The 17402-nt window shown below is 42.9% G+C and overlaps 1 protein-coding gene across 1 annotated transcript; it reads right to left on the bottom strand.

Moving 5' to 3' along the window:
* Positions 1-6898: 6898 nt before the first annotated feature.
* On the bottom strand, positions 6899-10961 carry LOC126401514 (extracellular calcium-sensing receptor-like). The gene is made up of 6 exons (XM_050062847.1): positions 10771-10961; positions 10236-10533; positions 8642-9436; positions 8319-8546; positions 8018-8141; positions 6899-7626 (listed from the first exon to the last, which is right to left on the bottom strand). The coding sequence occupies exons 1-6, from the start codon at positions 10800-10802 to the stop codon at positions 6899-6901; spliced, it is 2205 nt and encodes a 734-aa protein (XP_049918804.1). The 5' UTR covers positions 10803-10961.
* Between the last annotated feature and the right edge of the window lie 6441 nt (positions 10962-17402).

The raw sequence follows: 17402 nt of genomic DNA, 5'->3' as shown, positions 1-17402 counted from the left end.
CAAAACTTTGAAAATTCATAACAAATCAACCATATGTGCAACAGCTTTGGAACTTTCACTTTGAAATTTGCTTTTCCATGGCATGGATGGCTACTGTCTGGCACCCTGATGCTTGGCTTAGTCAATTTGTGAAGCCACACATGAACTGTCACTTGCCAGTTAGCTCAGTGAGATAGAAGACAGACCTCAGTCTCAGACATTGTGAGTTCAAGCCTCAGCTAAGGCAGAACGGACATTCTAATGTGAAAGTTCTATGTTCAGGTATCATGCTATGTGGATTAGAGACTACCAAGGTTAAAATAATTATGATCCAGGCAGTTTTGCGGAGAGACAAATACTCTTTATCAACACTTTTCCCTGTTATCCCTTGTCTCTCCGCAGTTTTGCGGAGAGACAAATACTCTTTATTAACACTTTTCCCTGTTATCCCTTGTCTCTTTTCCCTGTTTATTTGGCTTAGCTATCAGTCAATATGCAGAGTCTATCCAATAGCTACTTTTACATTTTAAAAAATGTTTTCATCTTTGTCACCATGGATAATGTTTAGCTGTAAGCTAGATCAGGCCAGTTTGTTCATAATTGCTAGCAGTTAATGTTATTCTTACTTTCTTGTTCTTGAGTTTTTTCTTTCCTTTGTATATTATGAGTCTGATCACTTCAACCACCACTCAACTTCTATGTTGTGATATGCTTTGTTTTAGTGTGTGTGTTGCTCAGAATTGCCTAATTTTGCCTGAAATTGCCCGGCCCCGACCATTGCGGCGCAGCAGCTATAATTTTGTTTTGTTTTGTTTTAAGGGCCTCTTGGGGGCAGTGAAAGAAGTGTTACGTACAACATTCACACCTCTTGGGTTTGTCTCAGGCTGTGCTCAGCAGAGAAGGAGAACTGCTGACCCGAACTGGGGATATCATTGGGTTGTGGAAGGAAGACTTTGAAGAACTCTCACACATATCCCTGGCAGAGGTTGCTTCGGTAGTCAAAAAGCTCCTCAGCGGCAAGGCGCCGGGTGTAGATAAGATTCACGCTGAGATGCTGAAGGCTCTGGACACTGTTGGACTGACACGCCTTTTCAGTGTCACGTGGAGGTTGGATGTGGTGCCTATAGAGTGTCAGAACTGGGTGGTCGTTCCCATTTTCTAAAAAGGGGACCGGAGGGTGTGCTCCAACTATCAGGGTATCACACTGCTCAGCCTCCTGGGTAAAGTTTACTCGAGGGTGCTGGAATTGAGGCTCTGACCGATTGTCGAGCCCTGGATTCAGGAGGAGCAATCAGGATTCCCTCCTGGCCGTGGAACAGTGGACCAGCTCATTACCCTTGCAAGGCTGCTGGAGAGGTCATGGGAGTTTGCCCATCCAGTCTACAAGTATTTTGTGGACTTGGAGAAGGCTTTTGACCGCGTCCCTCGGAGGGTCTTATGGGGGGTACTGCCGGACTATGGGGTACTGAGCTCACTGCTACGGGCTATCCGGTCCCTGTATGACCAAAGTGAGAGCTGCGTCTGTGTGCTTGGTGCAAAGTCAAAGATGTTCTCAGTGGGTGTTGGCTTCCACCAGGGTTGTCGCTTGTCACCGATCCCGTTTGTGATATTCATGGACAGGATCTCGAAGTGCAGCCATGAGGAGGAAGAGGTCCAGTATGGGACCTCAGAATTGTATCTCTGCTTTTCACAGATGATGTGGTTTTATTGCCTTCATTGCACCATGACCTCCAGCATGCACTGGGGTGATTTGCAGCCAAGTGTGAAGCGATTGGGATGACAGTCAGCACCTCCAAATCTGAGGCCATGGTTCTCTGCCAAATCCTACTGGTAGGAGGCCCTGGGGCATATCCAGAGCACACTGGAGGGATTGCATATCTCATCTGGCCTGGGAACGCCTTGGGTTCCTCAAGGAGGTGTTGGAAAGCGTTGCTGGGGATAGGGACGCCTGGGGTGCTTTGCTCTGCCTGCTGCCCCCATGACACAGCCCCAGATAAGCAGATGAAAACAGATGGATGGATGGATGGATGGGGGCAGAGAAACAAGCATTACATAGAATATTATCACCTTATAAAGTTGATATGGCTATTGAACCTGATCAATATAAGTCCAATATTGTTTCTCCTTTAGGTCTGTTTTGGTCTCCAACTATTTTGCTGCTAAATGCTTTACTTTGTCCACCACCTAGTTGCTAACTTTACCTGTATGACATTTGGTGCTTGGGCAGGTGAAGGAGCCTGTCAAGCTGAAAAAGAGGCCTTTTGGCCTTGGTTGGTACCGGGGGTCCCCTGAAGCAACAAGCAAGTACATGGGGGCTAGAAGGGCTGCATCTACAATGGTTGCCAGAACAAAAATCTGAGTGTGGAAGGAGTTTTGGGGAAGCTTTAGAGAAGGACCTTTGATTGGCCACCAGGATTATCTGGCAAACTGTTAGAGGACTCAGGAAGGGAAAACAGGGCTTGACACATTGCTGTTGTTGGCAGGGTATGAGAAGTGTGGATCTAAACTGAAGAGATTGTCACATGGTGGAGAGAGCACTTTAAAGAACTCCTTAACCCAACCAACATGTCCTCTGTAGAGAAGGCAGGGTTTGAAGATTAGGGGAACACTTCACACATATTCCTGGTAGAAATCAGATTGTCAAGAAGCTCCTCAGTGGCAAGACGCCAGGTTTGGTTGTTGACATTAGCTTGAGAAACTGAAGGATCTGGACTGATATTGACTCACACACCTCTGTAGTATTGCGTTGAGGTTGGGACAGTGCTTGCACAGTGGCAGAACAGGGTTGTGGTTCCCAATTTTATAAAAGGAGACTTGAAATTGTGCACCAATTATCAGGTTTAATCACACTACTCAGCATCCATGACAAACATTATTGCAGGGGGCTGAAAATGAGGCTCTGACTGATGTCGAACCACAGATCCATGGGGAGCAATGTGCTTTCCGTCTTTGCCGTGTAACATGTGTTTTATGGACTTGGAAAAGGCTTAGGACTGTGTCCCCAGGGTAGTCCTTTGGGGGGAGTATAGGGTACTAGGACCATTGCTACAAGCCATTAGGTTTTTTTCATAACCAAAGTACTCCTGGTACAAACACTTTTTCTGTGGGTTGTTTGGGGTGGGGGGGATTGTGTGTGGAGTTTGCATGCTCTCCCCATGTCAGAATGGGTTGTCTCCGGGTCCTCCAGTTTCCTCCCACAGTCTAAAGACATGCAGGTTAAGTTAACTGGTGACACTAAATTGGCCATAGGTGTGTGTGATCTTGAATGGTATGTCTGTCTCTATTTGTCAGCCCTGTGATAGTCTGATGACCTGTCCTGGGTGCACCCCACCTCGTGCCCAATGTCAGGTGGAATTGGCTCCGATCCCTGACAGGTTAAGTGGTTATGGAAAATGAATGAATGAGGAATGAATGTATATAATGAATGTAATTATATATATACACAGTATATATATATATATGTATATATGTGTGTGTGTGTGTGTGTGTGTGTGTGTGTGTGTGTGTGTGTGTACAGCTACAAGTACCTTGGGATCCCACAGGCTAATGGAAATCATGAGGACGCTGCAAGGAAGTCGACCACAACCAAATACCTCCAGAAAGTAAGGCAAGTCCTGAGGAGTCAGCTGAATGGTCAGAAGAAGGTCTGAGCCATCAACATGTACGCACTGCCAGTCATCAGATACCCAGCTGGGATCATAAGCTGGCCAAAGGAGGAGATAGAAGCCACTGATATCAAGACAAGAAAGCTCCTCGCCATGCATGGAGGGTTCCACCCCAAGTCATACTCTAAGTGGAAAGAGGGAGGCCAAGGACTAGTGAGCATCAGAGCCACTATCCAGAATGAAACATCCAAAATCCAGGAGTACATCAAGAAGATGCCCCCAAAGGACGAGCTGCTAAGTGAATGCCTCATACAACAGAAACTGGATGAGGGCAAAGAGGCAGAGAAGCAAACAACATGGAGAGACAAGCCCCTACAGGGTGCATACCACCATCAGATAGAGGAAGTGGCTGATATCAAGAAGACCTACCAGTGGCTGGAGAATGCTGGACTGACAGACAGCACAGAGGCGCTAATCATCGCAGCACAAGAACAGGCCCTAAGCACAAGGGCCATAGAGGCCAGGGTCTGTCGCAGCAGATCAGACCCAAGGTGCAGACTGTGCAAAGATACCCCTGAGACTGTCCAGCACATAGTGGCAGGGTGTAAGATGCAGGCAGGATCAGCGTACATGGAGAGGCACAATCAAGTGGCTGGGATAGTGTACAGGAACATCTTTACCCAGTATAGACTCCAAGTACCCAAATCCCAATGTGGGACATACCACCGAAAGCTGGTGGAGAACAACAGGGCTTAGATCCTGTGGGACTTCAGTTTCCAGACTGACAAACAGCGATATCCCTGTCCGTTCTGACAGTCACTATGTCCTATTAGGCGATTGTGGAGTCATAAAATTGTGCAGTGACTTGGCCAACAACATGACACACTACACGATGGTCCACACCAATTATCCCCGGTCGTTTTTCATGACGTGTGTGATGTCATTGGATTATTCTTGTCCTATTTTTATTATTATTACTATTATTTCAGTCACTGTGTCAGTTCATGTGCCAGCAGATGGCAGGAGCTACATTGTTTTTCTTTTTTTTTTATATACACTTTATTAATCCCCGTGGGGAAATTCAATTTTTCACTCTGTTGTCAATTACACACAGGTCCGAACACACACATGCACAAACTGGACCTATACATGCACTAAGTGGAGAGATGTCAGAGTGGGCTGCCCATGACAGGCATTCCGAGCGGTTGGGAGGTTTGGTGCCTTGCTCAGGGGCACCTTGGCAGTGCCCAGGAGGTGAACTGGCACCTCTCCAGCTACCAGTCCACGCTCCATATTTTGGTCCGGACTTGAACAGGCGACCCTCTGGTTCCCAACCCAAGTCCCTATGGACTGAGCTACGCGTACGACACTCATTGCTGCCCCAAGTACCATACGCAAATGTGCAAGTTACTGAATCCTCCACAACACGTTCCTGCAAATGTCTCACAATAAAAGCCTGTTTAGAAAATGAAGGGATTCTCTCAACCAAAGTTATAATGGGCTTTCAATTTCATACAGATACAGGAAGTGTTCAGTTTGAAATGACGGCATGATGCATTAACTTTATCAAGGCAAACGGGAGCGAATAAAAAGTAAAAACATAAATGCAGAGGGAATAATGAGTAACAGCCCGTTTCTAATATAGTCTGTTTCAAATGAAGCTGGTAGCCTCTGCAGTTGTGGTGAGTAAAAGCCACTAATTTTTTTATTGTTTAATTTTATGTCCATCTCCATCATGAAGAAGTAACATTGTTTGCTAGCTTGATGCTAATGGCAGTACTCACTGGGTTGCTAAAGTGCCTCTGCTGTTTGATGCCATCATTTTTCCCCTTTCCCTAGAAGAAATATCAAAAAGGCTGAGTGTTGTTGCTGTACAGTTGTCTACAGTTGCAGACTGCTCTGTGTTCCTATTGGTCAAAGTGACGGCTGTGACCGGAGAAGTTGTGAATGACAAAAAGAAAATCAAACATGCAAGACTTTCTGTTGGAATGTAATGAGGCATCTCAGACATGGTGTGGGTTGTCGTCTACTATGACACACTACACAAGATGAAACGATGGATTATCGTGTACGACACTCATTGTCGTTCACGATCCATGCCGACACCATACGTCGCTGCGTCGGGCTGATCTTGTGAAGTGTATACCAGGCATTAACTGGCCATTCAAGGAAAAGCAGTTTTTGGCAATTCAATGCTGGCTTAATTTTTCAGCCCTGGAGGTTGCTGCTTGATGTCATGAGGATGTACATCATCAATCGGTGCTGAGGAGGGGAGGGCTATGTCAGAACATGCAAAAAGAAGCTTGATCAGTTGGGATACCGAAAAAACATGACATGCTTTTGAAATCAGATTACAGTACATGGCTATCATTTCCTAAATTGACATGTCAACTTTTAATCTTAAATTTTGTCTTGCATTGAATGTCACTACACCTGTATTGTTACCTATATCTCCCTCTGCTCTCCTTTTAGCTCTGTTTTGGTCTCAAACATCTTTTCAGTTGCTAAATGCTCTACTTTTTTAACCAGGTACTTGCTAGCTGTTGCTGGGCAGTTGAAGGAGGGCATCAAGCTAAAGGGAGAGGTCTTCTGGTCTTGGTTGTCTAGGGGTCTCCTGAAGCAACAGACAAGTCAAACACTGGGTGCAAGAGCGACGGAAGTCTCCAAAGCAAAAGCCTGGGTGTAGAAAAAGTTTGAAGAGACTTTGTAGATGGACGTTTAGGGGGCCTCAAGTAAGTTCTGGCAAACCCTTAGCAACTCAGGAAAAGCTCAATAAGTTTGGCTCTGGCTATTTTTGGCAATGGAGAAGAATTGCAAACCTGGACTGGGGATGTTGTTGAATGGTGGAAAGAGCATTTTGAGGACCTCCTGAACTCAACCAGCATGTTGTTTGTGAAGGAGGCAGAGTTCAAGACTCAGAAATAACCTCAAACATATCTTTGAGAGTTGTCTCCCAGGTAATCAATGGCAGAGTGTAAAGTGTGGATGAGATTTGCCCTGAGATGTTTGACATCTGGACATTGTTGGGCTGCCTTGGCTGACATGCCTCTTTGGTGTTCCATGGCGGTCTGGGACAGTACACAAAGTTAGTCAAACAAATTTCCCTGGGTTTTGGCCTAAGCCAGAGTTGTTCCTCTTTGCCAAATCTGTTTGTGAATTTAATGGACAGGATTTCAAGGCACCACCAATGGAAGGAGAGTGTCCAGTTTGGGGTCCTCCAAATTGTGTTTCTGTTCTTTATAGATGATGCTTTTTTTTTTGGTTTTACAAGACTGCTGAGCTAATTGCTAAGTGACTGGAATTAGTCAGCACCTCTAGGTTTGAGGCCATGTTTTGCTGCTGAAACATGCTGGATTACCCCCTCTGGGTTGGAATTGAGTAATGGCCCCAAATGAAGGACTACTTGGGGTCTTGTTCATAAGTGAAGGTAAAATGTAGCATGGTATTGATAGGTGGATTGGTGCAGCTGAACCCAGAGTGCACTCTAAAATAATTCTGTCTTTAAATTGTTTAAAGTTCTTGAATGGAAAAGGAGGAGAAATTGTTAACCAGAGGATACATATGATTACTTGTACAAAAGTGAATGCCAGAACAGTGAGCCTCTGCTGTGCAGGCCCAAACCATTTCATCACATTACTACCAGGAAGTGTTGCCCCGAAGGCCATTAACACCACTATAGTTTTCCTCAGAACACATGAGATACAGAGGACAAAGGTGATGCCAAATGCTGTGTGTCGCAGCATGCAGGACCACTCAGAGGGCCGGCCAATGAAGGTCAGAGAACACAGGAAACACAGAGTCAAGGAGAAGAGCAGCATGAAGCTCAGCTCGGAGTTGTTGGCCCTAACAATAGGAGTTTTCCTGTATGTGAAGAAAATGAATGCCACAACAGCAGTGATGCATGTTCCCAGCAAGGACGCTGCAGTGAGCAGTGCTCCCATTATCTCTTCATATGATAGAAACTCTGCCTCCTTCTTTACACAGGCATCTCTTCTCTCATTTGACCAGAACTCAGGGTGGCATCGCACACAGGTGATAGAATCTGAAAATTGATTTTGAAACAGGTGCAAGCCTTGTCAGGTACATTTGATGTTTTTCTCTCTATAAGACATACAACACATAATTCCCATTAAATAAATGGAAAGCCTTATGACAGTTTTATTTTTGATTGTATTTGCTATGTTGTTTTTCTTAACAACTAAGCACTGTAAGGTTTTTTTTTTTTTTTTTTTTTTACAATTTCAATTTTCAGTCCAATTGTAAACACAATTTCTCCCAATCTCAATAATTGCAGTTTTAGAAAGAGAGATGTAAAAACCTCAACAGGTATATATATATATTTATGTACATATATATATATATATATATATATATATATATATATTTATTTATTTTTTTATTATTTTTTTTCTAATGACAAAATAATACTACACCTGTAATGTTGCTTATCTCTCCCTCTGCACATCTTAAACAGTCATAGCAACAGACAGGCTTTCCTTTCTGGAGAACCTTGCGAGTTCCTGGAGGACACTTATCACTGCAAACTGACACAGGCACCTACATTAACAAAATGATTAAAAGAAAATATGCTGGCATTCACGTTGACAAGGTACTGTCTTTTTTAGGTTCTGTTAAGCAGTTTGATGCACCTTAAACAAGCATTATGACACAACACCTAGTGACATACAACATTTAACTTTTAAAATAGACTATATGAACATTACAGTAGCTTACTTGTTGTGAGTTATTTGCCCAAATTAAAGACTCATTTTGTAGATTCAGCTGTTTGTCTGCAGGTGAAGATGTATCATAAAAACCAACTGTGACAAAGTCCACAATGCCATTTTCTGTTGGCTGCCAATTTATAATTTCATACTTTGCTGCTGGGTCTCCATTCTCATTAAAGTAAACTTCCTCTCCTTCCTTTGTTTTGAAATGAATCCTTTTTATGTGTTGTAAAATCTAAAAAGACATGAATCAATGTAGATCATTATCTGACAAACAGCTTATAGGCCTGGTGGCAATACACCATGATCGTGATTTATTTATGAACTCACCGTATATGGATCTAGCTGTACCGTCATGTTACATGTTAAGTTACAACTAAGAATACTGTGAAGTGCATGGGCCACAGCATACACTCCTTTATAGACATTGTTTAAGATAGGCATGAGTGACATATCAGTGAAGCTGTTCTGCACTCCAGTCAGATTTTCATGTCCGGTACATTCTCTGTGATTCTCTCTGGACAACTTTGACTGCTTAAACTTACAGCTGAATAATGTCTCCCAAAACTCTGTAAATAGTTCATTACCAGATGAATTGAGAGGCTTCACATCCAACATGAACTCCCTCATGTCACTGACATGTGCTTTGGGGATGGACAGGCCTATGGCACCGTCCAGAATGTGATGTTTATCTATGGCTGCAGTTTCAGGATCAAAGATCCAGCTTTCACTACCGACCCACTGGTACCCAGTCAAGTTGTGGTGAGACATCTCATGTATTAGCATGTCAATATCGGCAAGGGCGAGGAAAGTGACAATCACCTTGGAAGTGGAAGCCTTGATGATGTCAATTATCTTTTGTAATTTGTCTGGTGGATCTGTTCTAAAGAAAGATACAGAGTACTCCAGACAGATGCCCAGCTGCTGGGCTGTTTCTGTAAATGTGGCCATGCCATTGTTCCCATAATCATCATTCGTTCTAATAGCTCCAACCCAAGTCCAACCAAAGTGCTTGACCAACTGTGCCAGGGCTCTGCTCTGGTAGTCGTCACTGGGTATTGTCCTGAGGAAGGATGGGTACTTGGTTTTATCACTGAGACAAGCACAAGTGGCAAAGGGGCTGATCTAGGAGAAAAAAATAAAAATAAAAACGATATCCTGAGATAAATATTTGAAATATAATACAATCACACAACACACTACAATGTGGAAACACTCAGAAATAATCATAATTGATAAATGGTAAATTTATTGTTAATAAAGGTCATTGATTTGTTTAATAACTTCACTGTTAAACAATGATATATTAAATAATTACTACTTACAACAATTGCCAATGCCAGATATATTTACTTTACAACTTTATCACTTCATGTCCTTTCTTGCCTATCTGAAAATGATATCAACTTATTTCTAAATCTTAAATAAATTGTTTGTCGAAAAAATATAACATCAGACAAGATAGCAGTAAGAGTTTGTTAATGGTTAATAATTGTTTTTTAAATCGTCTATAAACATCATATGGTTGTCCAGTATAATGGTGCACTTTTTGTAGATGCCCTACACAATATTTATTAACCATTTAACAAAGTAAAATCATCAGTTGCAACTGTATAATAAACATACAAATGATGGGTATAAACACTTTAAAAACCAATCAACAAAGTGTTAAAAATATCTGGTCCATCAATATAATGTTTTTTTGCAAATAATTTCTTAAGTGTTAAATATTTAAATCCTGAAGAAATACAAAATATGGTGGAGAAAAGTTACAATATTTGAAACAATACTGTTAAATTAACATAAATATTGCAGTGTTAATAATTAGTAAACAATATTCAATTATCATTTCATTGTTGTTAACATTAAAATGACTATTAACTAAAGTTAATCTCATTAATTCATTTTGAACAATCTTACCCACCACTGGGATATGAAAGCTTCCGATTACAGTAGCTATAGCCATGGAAGGAGAGGAAGAGGTCTCTCCAATAATGGCCTGCACTTGGGCTGGTCTGGCACATGGTGCTTTCGAGGGTGCAGATAACACCTCATTACCATTAGCCAAAGCCAGTGTAACCCTCACAGCTCTGGCCATGGAGCGACAGGCATCATAGATCTTATAGCCCAGAGAGATGCCAGGCAGCAGGTCTGTCCTGTTATTAATCTCCACTATGGCAAAGCGCATAGCCTGGGCAAGCTGGAAAGCTCTTAAATTCAAACTAGATGTTGATAGATATAAATATTGGAATTGCATACAATTTATTATTGGAATTCAAACAGTAGCACAGGAAATCAAAGCATTTAATGGTATTACATAAAAGAGGCAATATTTCTTATTTTAATATTCAATTTGATATATATTATTATGTTATTAGCAGTATTTGTACCTGTTTTGTATCTTTACGAACTTCCACATATAAATCAAAATCAAAATCGATTTCTACAGTATAATTTACCTGGTGCATTGCAGTGGCAGTGGCTTGTGCATGTAGTTGTCCTGTCTGGTTTTCCAGCTGCTGTGGAAAGAGAGGATTCCCCCTAAGATAATGTCTCCACCATTAGATAGCTGGGGGTTCTCAGGATCCCTTCTCCGTCTGCACACCAGCTCCTCACACTGAGAGACAGACACCACCAGCAATAGTTGTAAGATTGCCCAACACTTCTCTGGCCACCTCTGCACAGACACCATATTGTCTAAGAGAGTTAAACCACGGGGTGAGTTTATATGTGCCTTAATGTGAATTAAATATTTGCACCCATATTTATACAATTTGGTGCAGCCTTTACAAAAAAATAAATAGAACATAAGAGCAGTGATGATTTATCTCTGAGGACCTACAGGGTGGGGCAAGAAGAAGGTGTCCAAACAACAAACAGTTTCTGGCCATTGCCTATTCTGAATAACTTAAATGCATATCTTATCGGATAAGAATACTCAGTTGTGCTCTCAACATTGTTTTTTTAATAATCCTTTAACATTATGGAGATGCATTTATACTTGAATTGATAATTGTAATTTTAAAAATTTAAAAATAATGCAGGCTAAAGATGATGAAAAATTTAGAAAATAAGAATCATTAGGGAAACTGAAATGCCCCACAACAGTACTGTTAGCATTACATTAACGGTAATGCTTTTTGTTATGTTTGCCTGGAGTGGATCATGTGTTTAGTCGTTTGTGTGTGTGTGTGTGTGTGTGTGTGTGTGTGTGTGTATGTGTGTGTCTGTGTGAGAGTGTATGGATCTTTCTGTCTGCAGCTAATCTCAAATACTGTACAGTGATTCAAAACTGTTTCATTGACTCATTTAAACCATCATTGACTCCGCACTCCTCTTCAGCAGCTGGTTGGTGTTGCAAAGTTTCTGAAGAACTTGAACTTGCCTTCAAACATAAAGCCTATCTTAGTCTGTTGTAGGCCACACGTAAGCCTTTATTGTAGTTAAAAAAAACTGACATCCATAAGATTGTTTGGTCTTATTTTGAACCAGAGCATCTGCAGATTAATTGTATATGTTATATGTTACAATCCACTAAAGTGAGGCAGGATACCATATGAATAAGTCATTTTTTTGTCATTTTTGACACTATCTTGACGGTAAGTGAGCAGGATGGGGCAAATTCCACTGAGTGCTACTGCACTGTGTTCCAGCCACCATGGCTGCGACCCAGTTTTGTTAGATCCACCACATGGTGCTTCAACCCAAAGTAAGTGAATAGGCTATGTAGTTAAACATTTGAATTTTTGTCTATTTAAAAAAAAATTCATTGTTGTTATTTCCTACTTTGATGTACCGTGGCCTACAGACAAAGCTAATGCTGTTAAAAGTTCAGTCATGAATGACATGGATCAAAGATTTGTGGCTGTGTTTTAAAAATGCATTCATCCTCATAATTATATTGTATCTATATTTTACATACAGTGAACTCAGTCTGCTCTGTGCAACACATCACAGTTTCATCAAAAATAAATTAGTTACATATTTTTCTTAGCTTGTTAGACTCTTCTGAAACGTGCTGCACCACATCTGCTGGAATCATTAATCGTCTAGTGTGGCAGCGATCAGCCTTGATCTGCATCTGAGTGCACTTTTCTAGTTTTGTTTTGACTTGTTTTAAGTGCCTCTTGGGGGCAGTGAAAGAAGTGTTACATACAACATTATCACCTGAAAAAACCTCTTGGGTTTGTCTCAGGCTGTGCTCAGCAGAGAAGGAGAACTGCTGACCCAAACTGAGGATATCGTTGGGCAGTGGAAGGAGCACTTTGAGGAACTCCTGAACTTGGCTGTCATATCAACTGTGGAGGAGGCAGAGCCTGCAGTGGCAAGGCGCCAGGTGTTGATGAGATTCGCCCTGAGATGCTGAAGGCTCTGGTTTGGCTGTCTTGGCTGACATGCCTTTCCAGTGTCGCGTGGAGTTCGGGTATGATGCCTGCACCTTTGAAGCCCGGGGTGGTGGTCCCCATTATTAAAAAAGGGGACCACTGCTAAGCCTCATGGTTAAAGTTTCTCCAGGGTGCTGGAAAGGAGGCTCCGACTGATTGTTGAACTTTGGATTCAGGAGGAGCAATGTGGATTCCGTCCTGGCTGTCGAACAGTGGACCAGCTCTTAATCCTTGTAAGGCTGCTGGAAGGGTCATGGGATTTTGCCCTACCAATCTATTTGTGTTTTGTGGACTTGCAGGACTATGGGGTACCAGGCTCATTGCTACCAGTCATCCAGTCCCTGTATGACTAAAGTGAGAGCTGCGTCTGCATAATCAGCACAAAGTCACATACGTTCTTAGTGGGTGTTGGCCTCTGCCAGGGTTGTCCCTTGTCATAGACCATGTTTGTGATATTCATAGACAGGATCTCAAGGCACAGCTGGGGGGAGGAAGGGGTTCAGTTTGGGGACCTCAGAATTGTATCTCTGCTTTTTGCAGATGATGTGGTTCCATTGGCTTCATCACACCATGACCTCCAGCATGCACTGGGGCAGTTTGCAGCAGAGTGTGAAGTGGTCGGGATAAGAGTCAGTACCTCCAAATCTGAGGCCATGGTTCTCTGCCAGAAATCGGTGGATTGCCCCCTCCAGGTTGGCAGAGAGTTACTGCCTAAAGTGAGATATTTCAAGTATTTTGGGTTCTTGTTGCCGAGTTAGGGTAGAATGGAGAATGAGATGTTTTGGCAGTTTGGTAGGGCTTCTGCAGTGATGTGGGTGCTGTGCTAGATTGCGGATACAAGCAGCGAAAATACGTTTTCTCCATTGGGTGGCTTGGCTCAGCCTTAGAGATGGGGTAAGGTGCTCGCACATCCAGAAGGAGCTCGGAGTAGAGCTGCTGCTCCTTCGCATAGAAAGGGGTCAGTTGAGGTGGTTTGGGCATCTGATCAGGATGTCTCCTGGGCATCTCCTGTTGGAGGTGTCCCAGGCACATCCCACTGGTAGGGAGCCCCGGGGCAGACCCAGGACATGCTGGAGGGATTTCATATGTCATCTGGCCTGGAAACGCCTTGGGGTCCTCCAGGAGGTGCTGGAAAACATTGCTGAGGAGAGGGACATCTGGGGTGCTCTGCTTGGACTGCTGCCTCCGTGACCCAGCCCCAGATAAGCGGATGACAATGGATGGATGAATGGATGGATGGGAGCAGGGAAACAAGCATTACATGGAACATTGTCACCTTATGAAGTTTTATGGCTATTGTACCTGATCAATGTAAGTCCGACATTGATTCTCCTTTTAGTTCTGTTTTGGTCTCCACCAACTATTTAGCTGCCAAATGCTTGACTGTGTTCACTACGTAGTTGGTAATTTTACCTGTCTGATGGTGCTTGGGCAGGTAAATGAGGCTGTCAAGCGGAAAAAGGAAACCTTTTGGCCTTCGCTAGTCCCAGGGTCTCATGAAGCAACAGACAAGTACTGGGGGGCAAGAGGGGCTGCCCCCACAATGATTGCCAGAACAAAAATCTGAGTGTGGGAGGAGTTCGGGGAGGCTAGAGAGAAGGGCTTTCGGTCAGCCTCAGGAAAGTTCTGGCAAACCGTTAGAGAACTCAGGAAGGGAAAACAGGGCTTGGCACATTGCTGTTGTTGGAATGAGAAGTGTGGATCTAAACTGAAGAGATTGTTAAATGGTGGAGAGAGCACTTTAAAGAACTCCTGAACCCAACCAACATGTCCTCTGTGGAGAAGGCACACTTTGAAGATTAGGGGAACACTTCACACATATCCCTGGCAGAAATCAGATAGTCAAGAAGCTCCTCAGTGGCAAGGGGCCAGGTTTGGTTGACATTAGCCTGAGATGCTGAAGGATCTGGACTGATATTGGCTCACACACCTCATTAGTATTGCATGGAGTTCGGGACAGTGCTTGCGCAGTGGCAGACCGGGAATGTGGTTCCCAATTTCATAGAAAGAGACCAGTAATTGTGCTCCAATTATCAGGTTTATTCACACTGCTCAGCATTCATGACAAACATTATTGCAGGGTGCTGGAAACAAGGCTCTGACTGACTGATATCCATGGGGAGCAATGTGCACTCTGTCTTGGCAGTGTAACATATGTTTTATGGACTTGGAAAAGGCTTAGGACTATGTCCCCAAGGCAGTCCTGTGGGGGTACTGCAGGAGTGTAGGGTACTAGGACCCTTGCTACAAGCCATTAGGTTTTTTATATAACCAAAGTACTCTACAAATCAAACAAACAAAAGTTCAGTTCCAGATTTACATATTTAGTTAAGAAAGTACTTTGTAATTTCCATCATAATTAGAGTGGCTCTATGCAAACTTCAGAACGTATGACATCAGGACAGCTAGCAGCTAGCAGTGCTAACTCCATAAACAGCACTAGACAACATCAACATTGCTGACAGAGCTAACAGTCTTAACCCAAGACCCAGACACAGAGGGTGGACACTATGCTTCCACGATGACGCCATCCCGATAGTAGCACCAACTGTCATATGTGCGCAATGCAAAGCAGCTGCGATGAATAGGCCACTGGGATACACAAATACACTAACATGCACACACGAACTGGCTTTCCACAACAAACCACAGAGAAGCTCTAATTAAAACACACACACGAGGTAGTGTGACTGTGTTCTCTGCTCGGGATGCCAATAGTTCCCTTTTTTCGTGCCATGGCAAATGGTGGAATGCTATATTATAGCATGAATGTTGCATACAGAACCTTTTATAATTTCTGACCTTGTGATTTGCGTTGGTTGCATATAAATGCCTCAATCCCTCCCTTCTCCCTCCATGACTGTGACCAAAGAAGCCTCAGAATGAATGGGCTGAAAACAAGTTGACTGCAATATTGCCAGGGATTTCTCATTTTCCTATACACAATGAAATTGGAGCAATTTCAAATACACTCAAATTAAATACATTTTTTCACACTGGGGCGTTAACCTTGATATGCTTTTCAAAGATTGTGCATACATTTATGTAGCGTACTTCTTACTTATGTGTCAGTATACGTTTGGCATATTTGATGCAATGAATTTTTAAATAATAATATTGTTTTTTTGTGTTTGGTTAAAAATGGCATGCTTTTGAAATCAGATTAAATACAAGGCTATCATTTCTAAAATTGACATGTCACCTTTTAAGCCTTAGTTTTGTGTAGCATTGAATGTCACTACACTTGTATTGTTGCCTATATCTCCCACATCTTTTCAGTTGCTCAATGCTCTACTTTTTTAACCAGATAGTTGCTAACTGTTGCTGGGCAGTTGAAGGGGGGCATCAAGCTAAAAGGAGAGGTCTTCTGACATGTCAAGTACTGGGGTGCAAAAGCGATGGAAGTTGCCAAAGCACAAGCCTGGGTGTAGAAAGAGTTTGAAGAGGCTTTGTTAGATGGACTTTTAGTGGGCCTCAATGAATATCTGGCAAACTACTTAGACTACTCAGGAAGAGCTCAAGAAGTTTGGTTCTGGCTATTTTTGGCAGAAGAGAAGAATTGCAAACCTGGACTGGGGATGTTGTTGAATGGTGGAAAGAGCATTTTGAGGACCTGCTGAACTCAACCAGCATGTTGTTTGTGAAGGAGGCAGAGTTCAAGACTCAGAAAAAAACCACAAACATATCTTTGAGAGCTGTATCCCAGGTAGTCAAGAAGCTCCCTGATGGCAAAGCGCAAAGTGTGGATGAGATTTGCCCTGAGATATTGAAGGATATGGACATTGTTGGGCTGTCTTGACTGACATGCCTCTTTAGTGTTGCTTGGAGGTCTGGGACAGTACACAAAGTCATACAAATTTCCCTAGGTTTTAGCCTCCACCAGAGTTTTTCCTCTTTGCCAAATTTGTTTGTGATTTTCATGGACAGGATTTCAAGGCACAGCCAATGGAAGCAGAGTCTGGAGTTGTGTTTCTGTTGTTTTAGATGATGTTTTTTCCTTTGGATTCACAAGACTGCTGAGCTAAGTGCTAAGCGATTGGAATTAGTCAGCACCTCTAGGTCTGAGGCCATGGTTTGCTGCTGAAAGATGGTGGATTTAGCTTAGCCAGCAGTCTACGTTTCAACCCTTTCCGATGGTCATGAACTTTGGGTAGTGAATGAAAGAATGAGATTGTGAATACAAGTGGCTGAAATGAGTTTCCGCTATAGGATGGCTGGTCTCACTCTTCAAGACTGGGTGAAGAACTTAGACATTTAGAGAGAGCTAAGAGTCAAGCCAGTGCTGTCTTTGTATGTTTTCCAGGCATGTCCAACTGGTAGGAGACCCTGGGGAAGACCCGGAACATGCTGGAGTGAGTACATATCTCATCTCACCTGGGAACACTAGAAAAGGTTGCCTAAAAAAGGGATGCATGGACAGCCTTCCTTCGCCGGCTGCCACCATGATGTGGCACACAGTTAAAAAAAAGGGATATAAAAGGTTGATGGTGAAAGTGAAGTACAGTGAAGTTGCGGTTTGCCCGTAGCCAGAGGGATGCAACATTTTTTGTCCCCAAGAATGTTTCAAACAAGGCAGTACACCATTATATGAACAAAGAAGCTCAGTTCACAGCACACACAGAGGGGGTGTAACCTAATCTCTGCTTGAGATGCTGTTACTCTACTGTATCTTTGGAAAACGAATAGTTGTTTGCTGTTACATCAAT

The sequence above is a fragment of the Epinephelus moara genome, chromosome 2 (assembly GCF_006386435.1).
Source record: "Epinephelus moara isolate mb chromosome 2, YSFRI_EMoa_1.0, whole genome shotgun sequence".
In the NCBI taxonomy this organism is placed as follows: Eukaryota; Metazoa; Chordata; class Actinopteri; order Perciformes; family Serranidae; genus Epinephelus; species Epinephelus moara.
The sequence above is the reverse complement of the archived record's forward strand: the minus strand, read 5'-3'. Positions and strand labels throughout refer to the sequence as shown.

Bases quoted from the DNA above. Each gene is read 5' to 3' on its own strand.
- LOC126401514 (XM_050062847.1), bottom strand. From the start codon at position 10,802: ATGCACAAGCCACTGCCACTGCAATGCACCAG. The intron at 9,437-10,235 runs GTGGGTAAGATT...TTTTTCTCCTAG, and splicing joins GAAGCTTTCATATCCCAGTG to ATCAGCCCCTTTGCCACTTG. The intron at 8,547-8,641 runs GTGAGTTCATAA...ATGTCTTTTTAG, and splicing joins TACAGCTAGATCCATATACG to ATTTTACAACACATAAAAAG.